The 20,829-nt window shown below is 35.8% G+C and overlaps 2 protein-coding genes across 3 annotated transcripts; both read left to right on the forward strand.

Annotated features, from left to right (window-relative positions):
* Window positions 1-2,052: 2,052 nt before the first annotated feature.
* Window positions 2,053-8,496, forward strand: si:ch211-126c2.4 (uncharacterized). 2 transcript variants are annotated; one of them, XM_051918511.1, is made up of 9 exons: window positions 2,053-2,195; window positions 2,615-4,523; window positions 4,646-4,688; window positions 5,229-5,390; window positions 5,570-5,659; window positions 7,807-7,860; window positions 7,975-8,046; window positions 8,150-8,217; window positions 8,365-8,496. In XM_051918511.1, the coding sequence occupies exons 2-8, from the start codon at window positions 2,634-2,636 to the stop codon at window positions 8,215-8,217; spliced, it is 2,379 nt and encodes a 792-aa protein (XP_051774471.1). In that variant the 5' UTR covers window positions 2,053-2,195; window positions 2,615-2,633; the 3' UTR covers window positions 8,365-8,496. The 2 variants fall into 2 exon arrangements, with proteins under 2 accessions (XP_051774471.1, XP_051774472.1); XM_051918512.1 differs by lacking the exon at window positions 5,570-5,659.
* Window positions 8,497-8,805: 309 nt separating this feature from the next.
* Window positions 8,806-20,694, forward strand: slc7a3b (solute carrier family 7 member 3b). Its single transcript, XM_051918513.1, has 12 exons — window positions 8,806-8,952; window positions 11,603-12,012; window positions 12,263-12,424; window positions 12,758-12,929; window positions 14,382-14,500; window positions 14,587-14,809; window positions 16,094-16,233; window positions 16,331-16,433; window positions 16,871-17,103; window positions 17,251-17,417; window positions 17,507-17,615; window positions 17,972-20,694. Exons 2-12 carry the CDS (start codon window positions 11,643-11,645, stop codon window positions 18,115-18,117), a joined length of 1,944 nt encoding a protein of 647 aa, XP_051774473.1. The 5' UTR covers window positions 8,806-8,952; window positions 11,603-11,642; the 3' UTR covers window positions 18,118-20,694.
* The last annotated feature ends 135 nt before the right edge of the window (window positions 20,695-20,829 follow it).

Genomic DNA, 20,829 nt, shown 5'->3' on the forward strand with positions numbered 1-20,829 from the left:
AAATAAAATAAAATAAAATTATAAAAATCAGTAGTTGACACCCCACTTCCAGTGCTCATTATCAATTAGATACGTTTTCAATAAAAAGTTATGTTAACCCTTTTAAATTGAAAATAAACATTAAGATATCTTTTCATTTGTGGTTTCATAATTCATGCAGGCTACGGTACTGAAGATTGACAAAGAAAAGTGAAATAATTGTTAAAATAAATAAGTGTTAAATAATAGCAGATCATAGTTTTGTGGTTGAAAAAAAAAATTACTTTGTAGGTAGAGCATGAATCACTACGTCGCCACTACCACTAATAAGACGAACACTGACGCTACGATCCATATTCGTTAGTCAAAGTGAACTGATTTAATAAATAATTTTAGACTTTTTTTTTTTACAAACAGTCCTTTCTGTTTCTTTTCATTTTACAAAAATGTCCCAAAAAAAAATCCTTATTGCTTTAATTAAATCTGATAGGACCATAGGGGGTTGTAACATGGGGAGAGTTGGAACACCACCAATTCCACCAATCAGGGATAAGCTAGGAGTCCTATGATCATTTCATTATTTACCCACTTCGTCCCAGATCCTGCATGATGGTTGTCAAGGCTGTAAACAGGCACATGTAGATTTTATAAAGAGAAAAAACAAACTGATTTTTAGTCTGTTTGAACCAAAATTATTATTATAACTTATATTAGATTAAACTGTAGTTTCTCAAGCAAAATGTGATACATTTTAATCTGCTAATTTTAAACCATTATGCTAATACAGCTAGCTAAACAACATCTGACAGGGGTGGGGTGGGCTGTAACATCTTTAAAAAGTGTTAGAACCATTCCCTTATATACAACTAAGAACAGTTTCTTTTTAATAATCTTACAGAATGCCTAGACAGTGGAGAAGACAGATAGATGTTAAAAATGTAACTGTTTTTAACATTGATGATAAATGTGCAGCTAAGTAATGAAGTAATGGCTGCTGAAAATTCAGCTTTGCATCAAGGTTTCAGAGAAGGGTAGGTCAGTCAGATTAGTTGTGAAGAAAATGTTGAAAGCCAGTGGTGAGGATTCTAAAACCTCAGGCAAGTAAAACTTTTGTGCTGTCTGTATAGAGTCATTTGGCAAGCCAAATATAGTGTGACCTATTGTGCCCTACGCAGTCTCTGGGCCTGCCAAGCCTGCACTCTAGGGTTAAAAACATTGATTTTTCACCACTGTTACTCTGAGAATATTCACATAGACACACAACCTCACACATATATTTACACTGACAGACTTACATGTTCTTTATACAGATACACTCGAGTTGAGTGTTCATTAAGCATAAATACTGTTAAGGAAGTTTGTTCTAGACTAATTTACACACACATGTACAAACACCCGAGTCAATCTGAGATATGGTCAGTCACAAAAAGAGTCTGCTGTATTATTTTTTTGGATTGTTTCAGTAAATCTATTTTCTCTTGTTTAATTGTTACAATTTATCCCAGCATGTGTTACAACCTACCCGGTAGTGGGGTAGATTGTAACAAAGGTACAACATGTATTTGACATCAACTCAAAAGGGCTGTGATATCCTTGCAGAATTGAATAGGTGCCTTTTGTAGTAAACAAATGCCGGTATTTTGTTAAGTTTATAAAAGTTTGAGCACTCTAGCTCAAAAATTCACTGAGTTACAGATGCTGAAACAAAAAATGTTACAACCGAACCCAGTCTCCCCTGATGTACGGTATTTAATTTATTTTTATTTATTTATTTATTTTATGAAATGTTATCATACTTTTTGTGTTGAATGTATGTGGCTATCACGTTTTTCTATGTTCTGAAATAAAAAGAAAGTGTTAAAAAGAAAGTGTTAGCCTATAAAATGTGCAATAAATAGAAATATTTCTTATCCTTTTAGGTTGTGTGTTGGCAATTGTTTTAGAGCACCATTAAACAAAATAGATGTGTGTGCATATATGTATCCAGTTGTTAAATATGGCAAATATATATTTTTATATAAAAAATAAATCAATTATAATGCTGAGGTGTTCGTTCTATATAGTCTTCCAGCACTGGGGGGCGCTGTGATATTTCTGACGCCTCACAGATCGTCGCTATGATTGGTCAAGGACTGAGCGTCTTATCCAATGACTAGAATGTCCCCGTTTTCAAATCGATACGGAAATATCTAACATTCAGCCTGTTTAGAGACCTGGTAAGAAGATGATAATGCTTCCTAAAGATTGTGATCTGTTTATTTGTTTAGGAATGCAATTGAGTTTTTAGTTTCTTTTGGAAAATAGGCTTGTTAGTAATTTTCCGTGTCAAGGGTTATTTGTGTTACCGTAACAAAACATTCGTTGCAGTTGTCAGTTACAAACTGTGTTTATTCTAGTATTTTTAGTCTGTTATGTAATGTTATAAATTCCGAACTATTATCAGATGTTTATATAACACATCTGGATTATTCTCAATGTGGTAGTTTAGTGTTTAATTTTAGATCTGTATTCAAGGAATTCAAACTGGTTCTTCCTTTTGTATAACTCATATGTCATCGCCTGTGAGATGTGTGGTTGTCAGTAAGTAGGTTTCAGGAAGCTACGAATGAATTCCCAGACTTCTTGTTTCTTTCAGAGACCCGCCTGCTATTGATATGGAGAGCTTTCTAAGGCGAAAGCTTGCCCAGGCCGGTGGAAATGTATTGGGTGGACCAACTCTTCAGAAACCCATTTCCTCTTACCAGGCTATCAAATTGCCGGATCTGTGTTCTAGTTTCTATTCAATTGCAGATGAACCTTTTCCCCAAGTGTCTGGATTTCTTGATGACACTGTCGGCCCGTCGTTTCTTTTAAATGAAACCGGTACTGTGTTGAATTCCCCTGCTTGCACACCATCAGAAAATCAAACCAAAAATAAGGATGATTCTGTTTTTAATCACTCTCTTGGAGCACCCTGTCAGTTGGCAGATGGAAGCGTGTCTACTAGATCACTACAGAATGAGAAAGACATTAGTGCAGCAGCAGATAAAGCAGATGGACACTGCAATGATCCCACGGTATCCACTACATCTTTAGAGAAATCTGATTTCATGAGTGCAGAACTGAAGAACAGCACTTTTGATGTGACTCAAGACTTGAAAGAACGGTCTGACACTGGTGGTAATATGACTGTTGATCTACACAACATCAGGGAGAAGAACAGCACTTTTGAGTCTCAAGAGTCAAAGGAGAGGTTTGACCCTAATTCAACAGTGGATATTGATGTCCCCAATATAAAGGCTGAGTCAGGAAATACCACTGTTGACCTGGTCCAGTCACATGACCTTAAAGAGAGTCCCGACAATGGGGTTAATGAAACTGTGGATATTCCTAATATAGACAGCACACATTCTAAATCCAATTCATCTGATGATAACAATGCACCCTTAAACACTACTACAGAACAGCTCAATGAAAAGCTTGAAGGAACTATAGACATTCAACCAGAAGAAAAACCAAATGGTAGTCTTAACTCGACTGAGGATGATAAAATAAAAAACACAGAGGAAGCTAATTTAAAAGTCAATGTAACAGTTGATGTTGTGGAGCAAATGGCCAGTGCTCCTCATCAACCCTCTGGTGAGATTGAACAATCAAGCTCAGATATTTTAAAACCAGCTGAGACAGAGTTTACTAAACATAATGCAACCACTGATTTTACTCCGCCAGAAGTTCCAGTTTTGAAGGACACCGCTGTAGAAATAAAACCCCCAAGCACAGAATTAGCAGACCAGGTTAATGGTGCTTCTAACTCAGTGGAAATCACTAAACCTGTCTCTAACAGCAGAGAAACAGAAGTTGAGATAAGCACCTCAGCTTTTGTTTGCTCTGTAGATGCTCCCAATGATGCTCCTGAGCTCAAAGCAGAGGAGCATCACAAAACAACAGAGAGACCTGGATTGGCTGAAGTTGAGTCCGTTCCCTCCTCTGATATCAGCAGAAACAGTATTTTTTGTTTGGATGATACACTGGACTTGAAGACAAGTTTCATGGTTACATCCACACCAATCGTTTTTGGCAAAGAATCCAGATTTGAGATACTGAGAGATGCGAAGCCAACACCGATGAGAAAAAGACTGTCTGTGATCAACAGTATTGAGGCCCAATCAAATGATGAGCTTGTTGGTGTGAGTAATCACAATGGAACTGATACTGTGCAGGTGACTGAGAGCTCAGGTCAGAAGGTCTCGGTGAACTGTACTTCAAGTCACAGTACATCAGAACCAGCAAATGAGAACAAGCCTCCCACAAAACTTCCAATCAAAAGACAGCTTCCTCAACTTTCCTCTAAGCTCAGCTATCCCAAATCCAGTCTTCCACCAAGGCCACAGTCGTCCATGAGCTCATCAGTAGTGGTCAAACCAAAGACTATCCAGGGGTCACAGGCCCCGCATCATCCCGACACATCATCCACCACCCTGCTTGGCAAGAGGGATACAGTACAGATGAATAAGGGGAAGAACATCGCACCTGTCAAGAACACAGCGTCAGCTAGCACTGTTAAGGTAGGAAACTCAATGCTTTATGAATCAGTCACCTGGATGCATACACAATGTTGGTCTTGCTGGGTTTAATGGATTAAAATGTGATTTTAATTTTTTATTATTATTTTTTTGTATGTATACAGACCTCAATGGTTTCTTCTGTCACTGGATATAACTTCACTGCTGGTGAGTGGCTTAAACACTTTACACAATTTATACATGCACATAATTATATTACCTTGTAAAGTTTCAAGTTTTTTTATTTAAAATACTTTTATTTAGCAAGGATGCATTAAATTGATCAAAAGGGGCATTAAAGACATTTCTATTTCAAATAAATGCTGTTCTTTTGAACTTTCTATTCATCAAAGAATCCTTAAATATTAAGTTCCCACAAAAATGTAAAAAAATGTAACTGTTTTTAACATTGATGATAAATGTGCAGCTAAGTAATGAAGTAATGGCTGCTGAAAATTCAGCTTTGCATCACAGGAATAAATTACATTTTAAAATATCTTAATAGAAAACCGTTAAATTATAATAATATTTCACAATATTATTGTTTTAACTGTATTTTTTTGACCAAATAAATGCAGCCTATGTGAGCACAAGACTTCTTACAAAAAACTTTAAAACATTTTGAACAGTAGTGTACATAACTGTATTTTATTTCTATGCTGTATTATAGAGTAATTGTGCTTTCTATAAGCTATAATGTGGTTGCAGTTGCAAAGCCTTCAAGCTCTGGTGGTATACCCCAAGTGAAACAATCAGGACTAAAGCCCCCAACCCGTAAAAGGATGGCTCTTAAGACATCTCAGACTACACGATCTTCTGTAGAACCCATTCAGACTCAGTCCTGTAATAAACCAACAACAGCATTACCAGGTACTATTCCTTTGTCTATCTTTAGATTTTATTAAGATCAGGTTTGCTGATTTTATACCTTTATGCAACATGAATACATATTAAATAACTAGACAAAATGATTATGTAAATGAAGGGCTCTGATCTTATGTAATGCTTTGTCATTCCAATCATGTTTCCTCTAATTCTATCTATGAAAGGTATGAGGACGAGGAATTCACTGCTTTCCAGTGTCGGCCAAAAGCACTTGAACAATGATGGTTTGCCTTCGGCAAAGAGAAAAAGAATTGGTGCGGTCATTTGTCCTTATTTTTTTATTTACTTTTATCAACTAGAGGACTTCTAAGTGCATTAGTGAGACTTGATAAATAACAGGTGTATCTCTCAGAAGGTCTAAAATACCTTTAAACTAAAAATCTTTAACCAATGAAGGTTCATAAGGAAAGCCAACTAAATTAGTAATTTATTGTAATATTTATCAGTCTCTGGTGTATTTTGATATTGCTTTGTACTATACCACTCAAAGTTTTTATTATACCCTCTTAAAACTAGGATTACTGTAACTAGCTATGTTTCCATCCACCTGTTTTTATGCGCATTTTGGGACATTGCATAAAGAAATGCTGGATGGAAACGCCAAGATGCGCATAAAATACTCAATTGAGGCGGATACTTTTTTTTTTTTTTTTTTTATCTGATAAGAAGATGCGCATAAACTGTGATGGAAACACATTTACCAAATAAATCCCTCGATGCGCAACAAAAAACTTGGCAAACTTATCAGTAAAAATGTGACTGCCTCAACAGTGGATGTGATTGGATAAATGAACTAACCAGTGGACCAATTTTATTGCACAGCATCTCCAAATGTTGGTTTGATCATTCTGAAATGCCTGAGCAGTTTGTCATCAGAATGATTTGTTTTAATTCCCTCCGAGAAGCAAATCGCATGATTGTTCCCAAACAAGAGGCATTCAAATGCAAGATAACATTACAGTGTTTACTGCGTTTCATCTGTGCCCTCTGAGCTGCAAGTCATTTTTGATGTAGAAAAAAAAAGAGTCACAGTGGGTTCCCCAATTGCAGCGACTTCCATTTTTATTACAGATATTTTGCGCCAATTTCCTTGGAAGTGACTATTTTGTTCTCTTAAACCCATGAGATGGAAACACTGCAAATATTCGCAAATATTTTATACAAGAATCCAATTTTGTGCACAAGTTAAATTCGTAGCTTTGGGTGGAAACATAGCTATCAACAATGTTTTGTGATATTTAAAAATTAAAAGACATTATGTACAAAAAACGTTGGGTGTATCAAAGCAATACTCAAGAACATTAGTCTCTAAAATGTGGAAAATAGCCACCCTTTGCCTTAAGCCACACTGACAAATCTCAACAGGACAGCTCCTAATATATCAATGCAAAATATTTTTTCCTAAAGCCGCAAGAAAATTGAGTCATTACATGTCTTATTTGCGAGATATTTTCCCTGCATGACTAGATGTAATTAATTTGAATTGATATCCTTGTGAAGTGCACAGTAATAGCATTCCTGACTGGACTGGTGCATTTGGGAGCTTGTTATTGAAGCCTGTTTAATTCATGCATGTAAAGGAGTTGTGTGTGCATGCCTCCCCTTTGAGTGTTTTTATTTCTTTTGAAATGGAGATTTATAGGTCTTTTCAAACTCCATTATAAGATGGTACATTGGCATCCATGCCACCATAATGCACTGCACTAATTATGGATGTTATGCTTTTATGACATATACACTACCGGTTGGGTTGGGTTGGGTTGATAAAACATTAAAGTTAAGGCATTATAAAATGCTGCAAATGAATATATCTGTTTCTAATAAATTCTGTATTGTTGGACACACACTGTACACTTCTTATGGATTTTAGGATCAAACTGTTTTGACCATCTCAAACAAGAATTTATTCGCCGGTTAATGAAGCTGCTAGTTTCTCAAACTAGACCCTTTGATGTACTTCTCCTCTGTTGTCGAGTTCTCTCTGTCCTGGTTTGGTCAAGTTTAGTTTCTCCTAAGAACCAATTAAGATCCACTTTCAAATGTGCTTGTAAACAAAGAAAGTTAAAAACGGCTTTGTCATTGTTGGTAAAGATGAAAAACTTTTTTTTTTTTTCTTCAAATACTAATAATTGTTTGCAGAGTTAGAAATGTTTTGATTAATCAATTATATGATAATATTAAATTCTTTCAAGAGCAAAAATATTGGTCATTCCTGACCTTTCAACAGTAGTGTTCATGTACAATGAGCAAATGTGAAGGATGAGCAAACACTATTAAGACAATTAGATATTGGTTGGTATAGTTTACCATCCCATGCTGTTAAAAAAAAATCTTGATTAGAAAACAACTTAGTAGTAAATGTTTGTAAAATATTATAACATTTTATTGTTTGTATCCATAGCACATGCTGCGCTGTCTACGGTAGAGAGTGATGCTGTGCATCCAGCTGAATCAGGTGAATTTTGGTGGTTGTTGTCGTCTTGGAGCTCATGCAGTAAATTTTTTTAATTCACAAATAGTGTCTAATATTTTCAAACCTGACTAATCTTTTTAACCACCCCCCATCCAGGCTGTGTTAATTGTTTGCAACATCAAGAAAAACTTGAGAGGATCCTTCAAGAACTAATGAGTTTGCGTTCAGGTACCTGTATTTTTTTTTTTTATACATTTCATATTTTTTCACTCATTTTTCGTTATGAGAGAAAGTTTTGTTGTTATGTTCTGGATACCTTTATCTTTTATAGAGTGTACAAACTGGGGACCATTGCATGAAAAACTAGAGATGTGTGTAAGAGAAATGAAGAGAATTTAAGTAGGTATTCTGTGTCTTCACAATTTATTCCTGGCATTTTGTTATTTTTCTACAGATAAATATCAAATCATTGTATTATGCTGAAATTAATACAAGCAAAATTGTTTACCTCTGGCTGATTCTCTCTTTTCTCTCTCCCACACATAGAGAAGAAAAGAACAGAAGTGATGAGGAAAGTTTTAACTTTTTAACAGTTGTGGAGTTTCTATGCAGTTCTATGCATGTTTATATGCTTCTAAAAATGTAACACTGTTTGTTAATAAAATGTAACTCAATCAAGTATATTGTCTGGCTTAAGTGTTTAGACTTTTCCTCATTAATTATGATATTTACAATATTACAGCATGGTTTTTTGTTTGTTTTTGAGAACTTGGGAGAAGATTCATATTTTACATTTTCCATTGTAACGCATTGTGTTCGTTATGTCATTTTGTGATGTTAAAATTAAAACGCAGCAATAAGCAGAGCAGGACTTTCAAAAATGCTGGAAAAAACAATGTCACTCTCTCAAAACAATGGTTGTCAATGGCAACACGTCATACTATGTCTGGCTTTGTCACTGACGTCAAGAAAAACCGACCCTGGGGGGAAACTGCTTTTCCTTAAAAGGCTTGAATTTCCGGCTCTGTTTAGTATTGCATGTCCTGCTCAGCAACTCATTCTTCTAGGCTACATGCCACGCTTCGCATCGTCTGTCTGAGTTGCTGGATTTTCACTTCATCGTCTCAAGAGAGGGTAACTACCCTTTTAACGTTTATTTCTATAATATGTCATTCTTTATCTTCACATATGTGACGTAGGGATTATTTGTTAATTAAAAGATCTGAATTATGTTTTCTGTCATAAGTGTTAAAAGCCTCTTTAACATTAAAGCGGAAATCCCATATGTTTATCATTGCTTTCATCCTCGTGGTAGAAATGGCGCGCGCGCCTGTAGATGTTAAATGTACTCTATTAATTCTTATTTATACTAGCAAATATATTTTTCTCGGATTGTTTGAAATGTAATTATCGTATTACAAAAACGATAAATTATAACTGTACAATAATATGAAATATATATGTTCATGTATATATTTTTGCAAATGACATATACATCATTATGCTGCCTTGCAACACTGATAGTTTCCATCATGTTGGCAGTCATTGCACGTTTTCTTGATGTTTACTTTACCAGGTACAGTTTTGCTTAATTTAAACATGGTTTTTAAATAAAACAGGGTAAGATCTTCGATGAGTTAATAAATCATCCCAAACTGAGTACACCAGTGTATGTATGTAACTCATGTCATTTGGATCTATAATGTGTCTCAAAAACAAGAGCATTATTAATAAGATGCTGAGCTGTCATGTACTTTCATTAAGTCATAATGAAATTCCATTACTGTAAATATAGGTGTGTCATAACAGGTGCTGCTGGTAGTAAATGATACACCAGCAAACTTGCAGTGTTGGACAACCTGTAAGTTAAATCACTGGCTTTATCTCTAATTCATTTTTGATACTTAAATAAATATATAATTGCTAAGTTCATGCCTCAGTGAAATTGCCTCTTTGGTTCAAAAACTTGGGCTGCTTTCAGGCATCATCTTGAAATATATTAATCTGAATCTAAAACCAGCAAACTTATCCGTAGGTTGAAGCAGGTGCCTGCAAGGATATTCAGATTATAGACACCAGACCTGTGAATTCACCATGTCCAAACCTATTTAAGCAGCCTGCTTATTGATTGAAGTTATTTCTTTGTTTAATTGCTCAGGGTGTAGGAATCTCAGTAACATCTACTGCTGCTCTTTCTATATACGGGAAATGTTTTTCACCGTAAAATGTTCTTGTCTGATGTACTGGAAGATAATGAAAATAATATCCAATAATCGTGTTTATTCAGTCATATCAGTGTCTGAGGCAGTATTTTATGTGAGGTTACTGATAATCATCACAATAGTTTACAATAGTGCTACACTGTTTATTAGAATTAACAACCGTTTTCATGGACTAGATTTTTAGTTTGCTTTGTTTTTGAGTTAGTGATTTGATTTTTTTTTTTTTTTTTTTTTTTTTTTTTTTGTGTGTGTTAGCAGTTTTATGTAATGCCCCTGGAAGGAAGTAAATGTTTTCCGTGTAATGACGTCGTGGAGTTATGCAAAAAGAGGTGTCCTTAGCAGTAGACCGTAACACTTTAATCTAAAAATAAGTCATCCTTGTTTTATTTTTGTGTTTGAGAATATGCTTTGACCACAAATAATGTGGTAAAAATACTTAAGGGTTAGCGTTAGAAGTTTTTAACTGGTAGACAGTCATGTAAGCAGGTGCAGGTTAACTTCTAGTGTGGTATAGTTAGTTCCACTGACAGGATCTGATCAAACATGTATGAGTACTCAAGCTGCTGGTCAGAAACCACACAACCTTCCCTGCATGTGCTCCATTTCCTTCTGAAAAGTGTGCAACGCTTCTTTAATGTCAGTCGCTAATATCTGTCTTATGTAAAGTGTATTCAAAAAGCATTTTTAAAATAGTTGCAAATTTGTATTCAGGGTGAGTTACTTCTGTATACTTTTTTGTTTGTTTGTTTGTTCTTAAATATTTGCTGTAACTTTTTTTTCCTTTGACCTCAACCATGGTGCTTTTCCCATTTCACCCAGTCTGCTCTTTTCATCTAGCCAGTAAATTGTGATTAATCAGTTTGGTCTTGCCTGAAAATTGCTTCTGTCCACACCAATGTCAGTGCTCTAAAGCTTTTGTACTTTATGAATTATGACTCAATAATTGAAAAGGCAATATAAACCTTTTAGATAGTAATCTTATTAATTCTCCTGATGGATTGAACTGCCCTGTGGTGAAATGAGTTGTTCATAAAGTGCTAAGTGCTCTGTCTGTGTCTACGGGTGTGTTGGAAATCACACCCTTATATTTATGCCCTTTACATGTAATGACTTGGGTAAAGGGCGTTCACACCAAGTACAAAAACTATGAAGTTTTAATAATCTTCATAATTCTATGAAAAGAGAGAATTCCACACCACACCTATAATGATAACCATGAGGTCTGAATCACTTTCAGAACCATTTTTTTAGCTAATGAACGATAAAAACATTGACAGCCAATCAGAATCAATCCGACTTAAAAGAACAGAATATGCTTGTAATAAACTTAACATTATAGTGCGTTGGTGTGGAGGCTAATATAGTTGTCGTTCTTGGTGTTTACTAGTTTACCTTACTTTATTTCAAGTCATAAAAGTTTAAAATGGCTTGTCCTTTTGTGCTTTAGGTTATTTTTCCTCAAAGTAAACATCTAAATCGTGCCACTCATTGTTTTTGACCTAATTAGCACAGAAGGCAGTATTTTCTGACAAAAATACTAAAACGTTTCTCTTCTTCTTCAGTGCCTTCAGCTTTATCCCTGTCTCCTCAACGTTATCCATCATGATTAAGAATAAACTAGCCTCCTTTGGGAAGATGATGTTGAGGCGTCGTATACTGGACACCTCTCAGGACGAAACCCGCTTCGCTCGCTGTCTCACCACTCTTGACCTCATAGCCCTCGGTGTGGGGGCGACACTGGGTGCAGGTGTGTATGTCCTGGCTGGGCAAGTGGCCCGAGAGAAGGCTGGACCTGCAATCGTGCTGTCTTTTCTCATTGCGGCCTTGTCCTCTGTCCTCGCTGGCTTGTGCTATGCTGAATTTGGTGCACGTGTTCCCAAAACGGGATCCGCTTACCTGTACAGCTACGTGACCGTGGGTGAAATATGGGCCTTCATCACGGGATGGAACCTCATTCTCTCATATGTGATTGGTGAGCACGTAGATATTATCTAGTTTTATAATACGTGAATAAAATGAGCTTTTCTCTTTTTGAATCCAAATATACTAATTACTTGTCAGCTCCCAAGAGTTTGATCAATTATATGTGATTATTACAAATGAGCTGAAGTGGTTTTGAAAGTGTTTACTTCTCTGGACTGGAGGACTCAAGAGCAGGTGCTTAAGTTTAACATAAGTGGATATTCTGAGGTCTTTTATATGTCCTTCTCTCTATTTCACAGGCACAGCTAGTGTGGCACGAGCTTGGAGCTCAACTTTTGATGATCTAGTGCAGAAGAAGATCTCTGTTTTCTTCAATGGCTCCATGTCATTTCCAGACACTGGAAAAGTGTTAGCGGAGTATCCAGATCTGTTTGCCCTCATCCTGGTCATGTTGCTCACTGGTGAGAACCACTCCAATATGATGGTGCCTAGTTAATTCTTAGTTGGCACAAACTCAAGATCTTCTATTATTCCATTAAGCCAGTGGATCTTTGTTCCAGAATTATTATTCTTCCCTTCTTATCCAACAGCTGGCTTTTGTTAGTGTGTTTCTGACAGGGGAACCAAAAAAGATGGTTCATTGGTTCTACCACACAAGCTACATTTAAAATAATTTTAAATGATCCGCTTCACCAATATAGTCATAGGACTGTTACTCACACTTTCTATTCACCATTGCCATGCAAAAGACCATAATGGTGTGAATTTGCTGCCTCTCACCTCCCACACTACAGGATTATTGGCATTTGGTGTGAGTGAGTCTGCACTTGTCAACAAGATCTTCACAGGAATCAACCTGGTGGTTTTGACATTTGTCATCATATCAGCCTTTGTGAAAGGTGATACTGCCAACTGGAACCTTACTGTGGAGGACTACCTTAACGGCACTAACATGTCTCAAGCACAGTAAGTCGCACTTCCTCAACTTTTATATGTAGGCATTAACATAGTAATCAGGAAAGTATTTTCGAGCATAATTTAAAGTTGATGAGTTGACTCATATTTACTGATTACAGATATACAACAACATTACAAGAAAGATAGATTTGATAAGATAAAAATGACAGTTAAATTTAGATTAAAATTAAAGGGTATCAAAATTAAAAAGATTTTTTTTAAATAGGTATATTTTAAAAGTTAAAGGGGACCTATTATGCAAAATTCACTTTTGCATGGTGTTTGGCTATAAATGTGTGTTTGCAGTGTGTGTGTACACAACCACCCTATAATGATAAAAATCCAACCACTACCATAAATCACAAGCAGTGTCTCAGAACAAGCTGTTTCCAGATCCCTGGCAGTGTGACGTCACATTAGCCACAGTCTGCCATTGCTGCACTGACGAGAACGTCTCCCAAGTGTTTTAGGTGTTCTGTAGCTGGATGAATTAATCCACATAGCTCTCTCCATTTACTCCCTAAATCTGAGCCGCTGAAGACGAGGTTGATTAATTTTGTTTTCGAAGAAAATGCTCCCTCAAATCTAATGAAATTTGTTTATGTCTGCGCTTTGCTATGTATGTTTATGATAATGCAAGGGAGAGAAAGAGAGTTTATGGATAATATTTTAATGCACACTTGAACTGTGTTTGATTAAGCTTTTAGTGATTTTTCTAGAGTGAAAACGGATGCTTCATCTTTTGTGTGAAGTACAATAAACGTCATAAAACTCATCGGTAAAGTTGAACGGGGTCTGGTACAACAGGCTTGTACTAATATAGTGGATAAAAACAAGACGACAATATGACTTACAACCGTAATTGAACTAAACTATACCTGTTCTATCTCCATGCAGCATATATTCGCAGTTTCTGACATTATAGTGCATCCTGACTGAATCCTGACACCAGAGAATCAGCTCCTGAAGCTCCGCCCTCTTAGGCCGAGCGCAGCAGCTCATTTGCATTCAAAGGGCACACACTGAAACGGCGCGTTTTTGCTCACCCCCAAAAAGTGGCAATTTTAACATGCTATAAAAATTATCTGTGGGGTATTTTAAGCTAAAACTTCACATACACACTCTGGGGACATTAGAGACTTATTTTACATCTTGTAAATGGGGGGCATAATAGGTCCCCTTTAACATAATATTAGTAAGCAACAAAAATTAAGTCAATAAAATTATAAATAAATATATGTGAATATATGAAACCTAGTCCGTGAGGACATTATCATATTTACCAATACACAACTAAATTACAAGAAAGAAAAAATTAATAAATCAGATAAAAATGACAATTAATGAAAATGAAAGGGTAGTAAACAAAAAAAAAATTTATTTAATTAAAAATATTTTATGTATATAAGAATGTATGTGCATTGTTGTCTGTAAATTTAAAGTCTCTCTTTCACATCTTAGCAACATTGAAAAAGAATTCGGCTCAGGGGGCTTTGCACCATTTGGCTTATCCGGAATCCTTTCTGGCGCTGCTACATGCTTCTATGCATTTGTTGGTTTCGACTGCATTGCAACCACAAGTAAGTTCGGCAAAACTTCTTGTGTAAAACTAGTATGTCCTACTTTTAAAACCAAACTCACCACTCTGTTGATGATGTTGTCATAGGTGAGGAGGCCAAAAACCCCATGCGTTCCATCCCGATCGGCATAGTGGCCTCTCTGCTCATCTGCTTTTTTGCCTACTTCGGAGTGTCTGCAGCGCTCACACTCATGATGCCATATTACAAGCTGAACGTTGAGAGTCCACTTCCTGAGGCCTTTGAATATGTGAACTGGAAGCCTGCTCGCTATATTGTGGCTGTGGGGTCTCTGTGTGCCCTTTCCACCAGGTACATTTATCACGCTGTAATTACATTACTGACATTGACATAAAGGATAAATTCCAATCGGAAGTGAGCCTACCTATGCCCTACTCACTCCAAAGGGCACTTTGGAGTGGAGCAGGGCATATATGTGATATAATATGATACAAATAAATGTACATTTATAATTTAGTTTTTAAAATATGCTTTATACATGTTTTCCCGATCTGCTCTTAACTTTATAAGTTAAGCATTAAACACATTTCTTACCTATGAAACTTTTATATGAACTTAATATGAAATGCATGACGAAAATGTGTAATATATCACATTCACAACAAAACAACTTGAATTATTCTGTTTATACAACTCCAACTCTCCTGCCATAGCTAGATTTAAGGGGTTAGTTCACCCAAAAATTAAAATTCTGTCATTAATTACTTACCTGTATGTTGTTCCACACCCATAAGACCTTCGTTCATATTCAGAACACAAATTAAGATATTTTTGATGAAATCCGAGAGCTGTCTGACTCCTCCATAGACAGCAATTTAACCACCACTGTCAAGGTTCAGAAAGGTACTAAAGACATTGTTAAAATAGTCCACATGACTGCAGTGGTTCGACCTTTAATTTTACGAAGCGTCGAGAATACTTTTTGTGTACAAAAACAAAAATGACGACTTTAAACAACAGTATCTTCTCTTATGTGTCATTCTCCTACGCTGTTTACGTTCAGCGCTTCTAGGTTCTACGTCAGAACGCCGACTCAGTATTGGCCGACGCTGTTAACTTGAGCAGCACGACGCATGCGTGTGATGCTGATGCAGGAGGCAGCCAATAATGAGTCGCCGTTCTGACGTTCTAGACCTTGAGAGTGGTGGTTAAGTTGCTGTCTATGGAGGAGTCATAAACCTTTCAGATTTCATCAAAACTATATTAATTTGTGTTCTGAAGATGAACAAAGGTCTTACAGGTGTGGAATGACTTGAGGGTGAGTAATTAATGACAGAATTCTTTGGTGAACTAACCCTTTAACATGAATCGTGAGGACTTGTAACTCTGACTCACATGATAATAAACGATTAAATTACTTCCTTGAAGTGACTTCCTTGAAATTACTTCCTTGAAATTACTTCACAAAATGATTCAGTTGTTCACTTTGTTTAGAACACTCCTACAAATGGCGCCCCCCTCCCAAAGTGCCCTTCAAGGGTGCAAAAATGCCTGTTTGGAATTTGGAAGTCAACATGAAACAACAACTAATGCCTCTCTGATTTTTTGTTTTTGTTTTGTTTTGATGTTCTTTAGCTTGTTGGGCTCCATGTTCCCTATGCCTCGTGTGATTTATGCTATGGCTGAGGACGGTCTGCTCTTTCGCTCCCTCTCCCGCATGCACAAGAAAACCAAGACACCCATGCTGGCAACCATTGTGTCTGGCATTGTAGCAGGTAAGACTGCATTCTTATTTATGTAAGGACTGTCCGTAGATGACTCTTTTAATAATTGTGACTAACTCCTAGAATCTCTTATATTTCCTCCCTGTAGCCCTGATGGCCTTCCTGTTTGATCTCGCTGCCTTGGTGGACTTGATGTCAATCGGGACCCTGCTGGCATACACTCTGGTCGCTGTGTGTGTACTCATTCTCCGGTGAGTAAATACGTAAATTACCATTTAAAAGTCTTTTTTTTTTTTTTAAATAAATATGGATGCAGTAAACATTAAATGTTCCTGAAAAATGTGTCCACATAAATATTAAGCAGCATAGCTGTTTTCAACATTGATAATAAAAATAAATGTTTCTTGAGCACCAAACCAGCATATTATAATGATTTTTCAATGATCATGTGACACTAAAGACTGGAGTAATGATGCTGAAAATTCAGATTTGTCATCACATGAATAAACTACATTTTAAAATATATTCGAATAGTTTTTTTTTTTTTTTAGTTGTAATAATATTTCACAATATTACTGTTTTTACTGTATTTTTAATCAAATAAATGCAGCCTTGGTGAGCACATGAGAATTCTTTTAAAAACTTTTTTTTTTAATTAGTTTAATTATTTTATTTTTTTAATCTGCAGGTACCAGCCAGGCAGCCTTGGCTCTAGTGGTGCAGATGAGAAGCCATTGGAACTACAGAGGCTGGAGGCTAAAGGAGCCATGGCAGATGTGGATAGTGGGGATGAGTACAGCCAGGACCTGGAGACAACTCCCCTTAAGGAGAGGTTTTCCATCAGGATGCTGGTGCATCCTATCTCTGATGTACCCACCAAGATTTCGGGCATCATTGTTTACTCTGCCACTGGCACCATATGTAAGCATTTCCATTGGTCCCACTTTTATGATTCCTTTTTTTTGCTACATGTAACTGTAAAGTTAAGCTCAGAGAATTGTAAATTAATAAATTTGTTGTTCACAAAGTGAACAGGCAGATAACCACCTTCTCTTTTTTGCTCTTCAGCTGTGCTGTTCACTATGCTGTGTGTGGTGCTGTCAGTGTACATTGAGCAGGTGGGGATGGGCAGCCCTTTTTATATCACTTTGGTTGTTATCCTGTCTGTTCTGTCCTCTGTCTGCATCGTCATCATCTGGCGACAGCCGCAGAGTAAAGAGGATATCAGTTTCAAGGTACAGACTTATTATTATCCTTGTGCTTGAAAAATTGAGAACGTCAGATCTTCAGATAGTTATAATACTCCTCTGTCTACATTTTGCAGGTGCCTTTTCTCCCCATCCTGCCACTGGTCAGTATGTTTGTAAATATTTACCTCATGATGCAATTGGATGGACCTACATGGGTTCGTTTCGCAGTATGGATGGCTTTTGGTAAGTTATAGCATATCTAATCGTTGTTATGGACTTGGATAATTGTGACGTAATTGTGTGTTAAATGTACACTTCCTTTTAAAAGTGTTGGGTTAGTAAGAAAGAAATGAATACTTTTATTCAGGATGGATGCATTAAATTAATCAAATGTGAAAGTGAAGACATTTATAATGTAACAAAAGATGTCTATTTCAAATAAATGCTGTTCTTTTTAACTTTCTATTCACCTATTAAAAATCCTACCGACCCCTAACTTTTGAATGGTATTGTAATTGTATAATAATATGGATATTTTGTCAGTTTTTCTTAGCACTATGTTTGAAAGTTTGACTTCATACCTTTGTCTCTTTTTTTAGGTTTTGTCATTTATTTTGCGTATGGAATAAGGAACAGCTCTGAGGGTAAAAACAGTTCCCCACAAAAATTTGAGCCCATTTTTCAAGCAAAGAAGCCAATCTACCTGTCTGGAGATGACAGTGAACGTGAGGGGGCCACACCTTAAGAAGAGCGACTGGATTGGTATGGCAGCTATGTTACAACCGGTTTTGTAAAATGCTGTTGTCACTTTAATTTTTGCACCTTATAATTTTTCTGAAGTATGCATCAAAAAGTGACAAAAAAAAATATTTTAATCAACCTTTTTTATTCAGTGGGTAAACAGTGTATTTCCTACTAATAGTTTACCTTGTGTCAGTGCGTAATGGTACTGTAAACAGTGTTACTTGTGTATGTCTGGGCTTCATTATGATATGGTCTAGTCCTATGTGTACTTGTATGCACATGTTTTTTCTGATACCAGTTCAGAGATGGAACAGAGCTGTTACACTTGAAAATATGTTTGTGAACGGGGTGTCTCTGCCTGTGGGTGTTCTCTGGTCATTTAGAGTGTCTCCTGTCTTTCATAATTAATGGGAATATGTTACTCAAAGACTTTGTTCAGACAGGCAGCAAATATCTCATTGGGTGTATCCAACTTGAGTTTTTTTTTGTAGTTCATGATGCAATGTCTATTTAACATCCTCTATGTCCAAATTCACTTCTCTTATAGCACACTGTGTGACATTTACTAGTGGATGTGACTAATTGCACAATGATGTTCTCTAATGTGCCTCATGAGTTCAGAACTGCGGCAAGATGTCAAGGTGGACATCTTGACATTTCTGTCCTCTCTTTCCACCCAACAGGTGTTTTATAAGTCTCTGCATTATGCTGCCCTTTACATCATTACTATAGCAACCAATGTAGGTAGTGACTAGCCTATCTACTGTAAGCAAACGGACCACAATTCAATTTATCCCTTGCAAAATGAGCACAGTCAGTCCTAAATTTACATTTAAAGACCGTATTGGATTTGTGTGCAATGTGAACAAAACCAAAATATTTTTATTGGACCAGAGAGAATTGGGAGAGTGTAATATATTTAGTAAAATAATATGTGCTTTATTGTTTTGAACTCAAAACGTCCTTGTAGTACTTTAATTTTATAAACTTGATATGATTGAAAAAATGATAAATGAAAAATATTTAAACAGCTACATTGGATTTCATCAGTAGATTTCTATTTGTAAAAGTATATTCTTGTAATTTTTTTGTAAATGTATGGATGTATTTATGTACCAGTAGGAGGAAAATGTATTTGTTGATGATATTGTAATTTTTTTTATGTGTATATATACATATTTTTGGCTTTTTCAGTAAGAACAATTGAGCTGTACATATTTGGGATGTAAAATAGGAAGACCTAATTGTCTTAAATGTTAAAAGTGCTTAATAGCAAAATCAGACATTACATGATTATTGAATTTTCTGATATAGTCTTTTTGTTACTTGCGTGACAAAATTAGTAATTTTTCATGTTAAATGTCAGCATCTAAGTGCTCTTATTTGTAATGCAGTTTTTTGCCATTGTAGTTATATTCTTAAGATAACATTGTTTGTGCTGTTTTCATGTTTTTTGTAAAAACATAGCAATGTAAATGCCTTTTCTTTAAGGAAAAGTAGATCTGAAAGTGGGGATTATGGAGCTTTGGGAATTTGGTGGCTTTTTCATTTGTTGCTGTGATGTTGTATATCTTACTGACACGAACAGAATGATGTATGGCTCTTTACACTACGCAGCGGTTTGTACAGTATATTTTTAAAAGTTATTACAGTTTGCTGCAAATATTGCAACTTTAAAGCCTGTTTTACGGTTAATGTTTATGTAGTGCTGCTGTGTAGTTGAGCTGGAACTGTTTCCTCCTGTTTATTGAAAATGATATGTTACAAAGTTGAGCTATGAGTCAGTAGTATTAACTTTGAACTGACACTTCCTTTTATAATACAAACCCTTACGGGTATTGTTGTAGACTATGTTTCCTCAAAAGTGATGGTTTTACATTGCTCAGTGCCGTGACTATGTTCTTTCAGAGGTATTGAGCTGTTCAGTTTAAAGTCTTTAGCGCTGAAGACAATTTTCAAGTAATGCATTCACTCTGGAATTTCCTTTGGGTATTTTTATTTTTTTATCTTTATTTTTTTTTTTTTAAAGAGTGGCCATTTTTGATTTCTGAGTGAATAACTTACATAATCTGGGTTGGCTTACAAATTTACATCATGATTGAATAGCTACTGTATTTGAACAGATATTACTGTTTACTGTTTTGTAAGACTTATTGTTTCATGTTGCATTCATGTTACGTAAATTTCTGTGCCACTAATGTCACCAAATGAAATGCAAAAATAGTTACTGTTTTCAAACATGTTTCCAGAATGCTCCCCCCATCTGCCATTGGTTAAAAAAAAAAAAAAAAAAAAACATCCTAAATTCACACCATTGGTTGAGCTAGTGTTACTGTGCCAGGCTGGTTGGGATGCTTAAACAGAGGAAAGTTTTGATGGCTACCTAGATCTGCAGTATTTACACTTTTTGGGTAAATAAGAATAAAAATGCCTTACTTTAAGTTATCTCTGCATATTAGGATATTAAGAGTATAAAAAAAATACTCTTCAGCTATAAATATTTCTATGTAAATAGCCTATTTAATGTACCTTTATTATGTGCTATGCTGTCATCAAATAAATATATCAAGCATTGTCATTCAGTAGCTTTCTTTTAAAATGAAAGAAAAGGGAAGATTGCTGAATTGAGTGTGGATACAGAACTACATTTTATAAGGAATTCCCTATAGAAGTATTCCAATAAAGTCAGCATTTCTCATGCTAAATTGAGTTT

This window comes from Ctenopharyngodon idella, chromosome 14 (assembly GCF_019924925.1).
Source record: "Ctenopharyngodon idella isolate HZGC_01 chromosome 14, HZGC01, whole genome shotgun sequence".
NCBI lineage: Eukaryota > Metazoa > Chordata > Actinopteri > Cypriniformes > Xenocyprididae > Ctenopharyngodon > Ctenopharyngodon idella.

Coding starts and splice junctions, on each gene's coding strand:
- si:ch211-126c2.4 (XM_051918511.1), top strand. CDS start 2,634: ATGGAGAGCTTTCTAAGGCGAAAGCTTGCCCAGGCCGGTGGAAATGTA. Junction 5,660..7,806: donor GGCAAAGAGAAAAAGAATTG/GTGCGGTCATTT, acceptor TTGTATCCATAG/CACATGCTGCGCTGTCTACG. Junction 8,047..8,149: donor ACTAATGAGTTTGCGTTCAG/GTACCTGTATTT, acceptor TATCTTTTATAG/AGTGTACAAACTGGGGACCA.
- slc7a3b (XM_051918513.1), top strand. CDS start 11,643: ATGATTAAGAATAAACTAGCCTCCTTTGGGAAGATGATGTTGAGGCGT. Junction 12,013..12,262: donor CATTCTCTCATATGTGATTG/GTGAGCACGTAG, acceptor TCTATTTCACAG/GCACAGCTAGTGTGGCACGA. Junction 12,930..14,381: donor ACTAACATGTCTCAAGCACA/GTAAGTCGCACT, acceptor TTCACATCTTAG/CAACATTGAAAAAGAATTCG.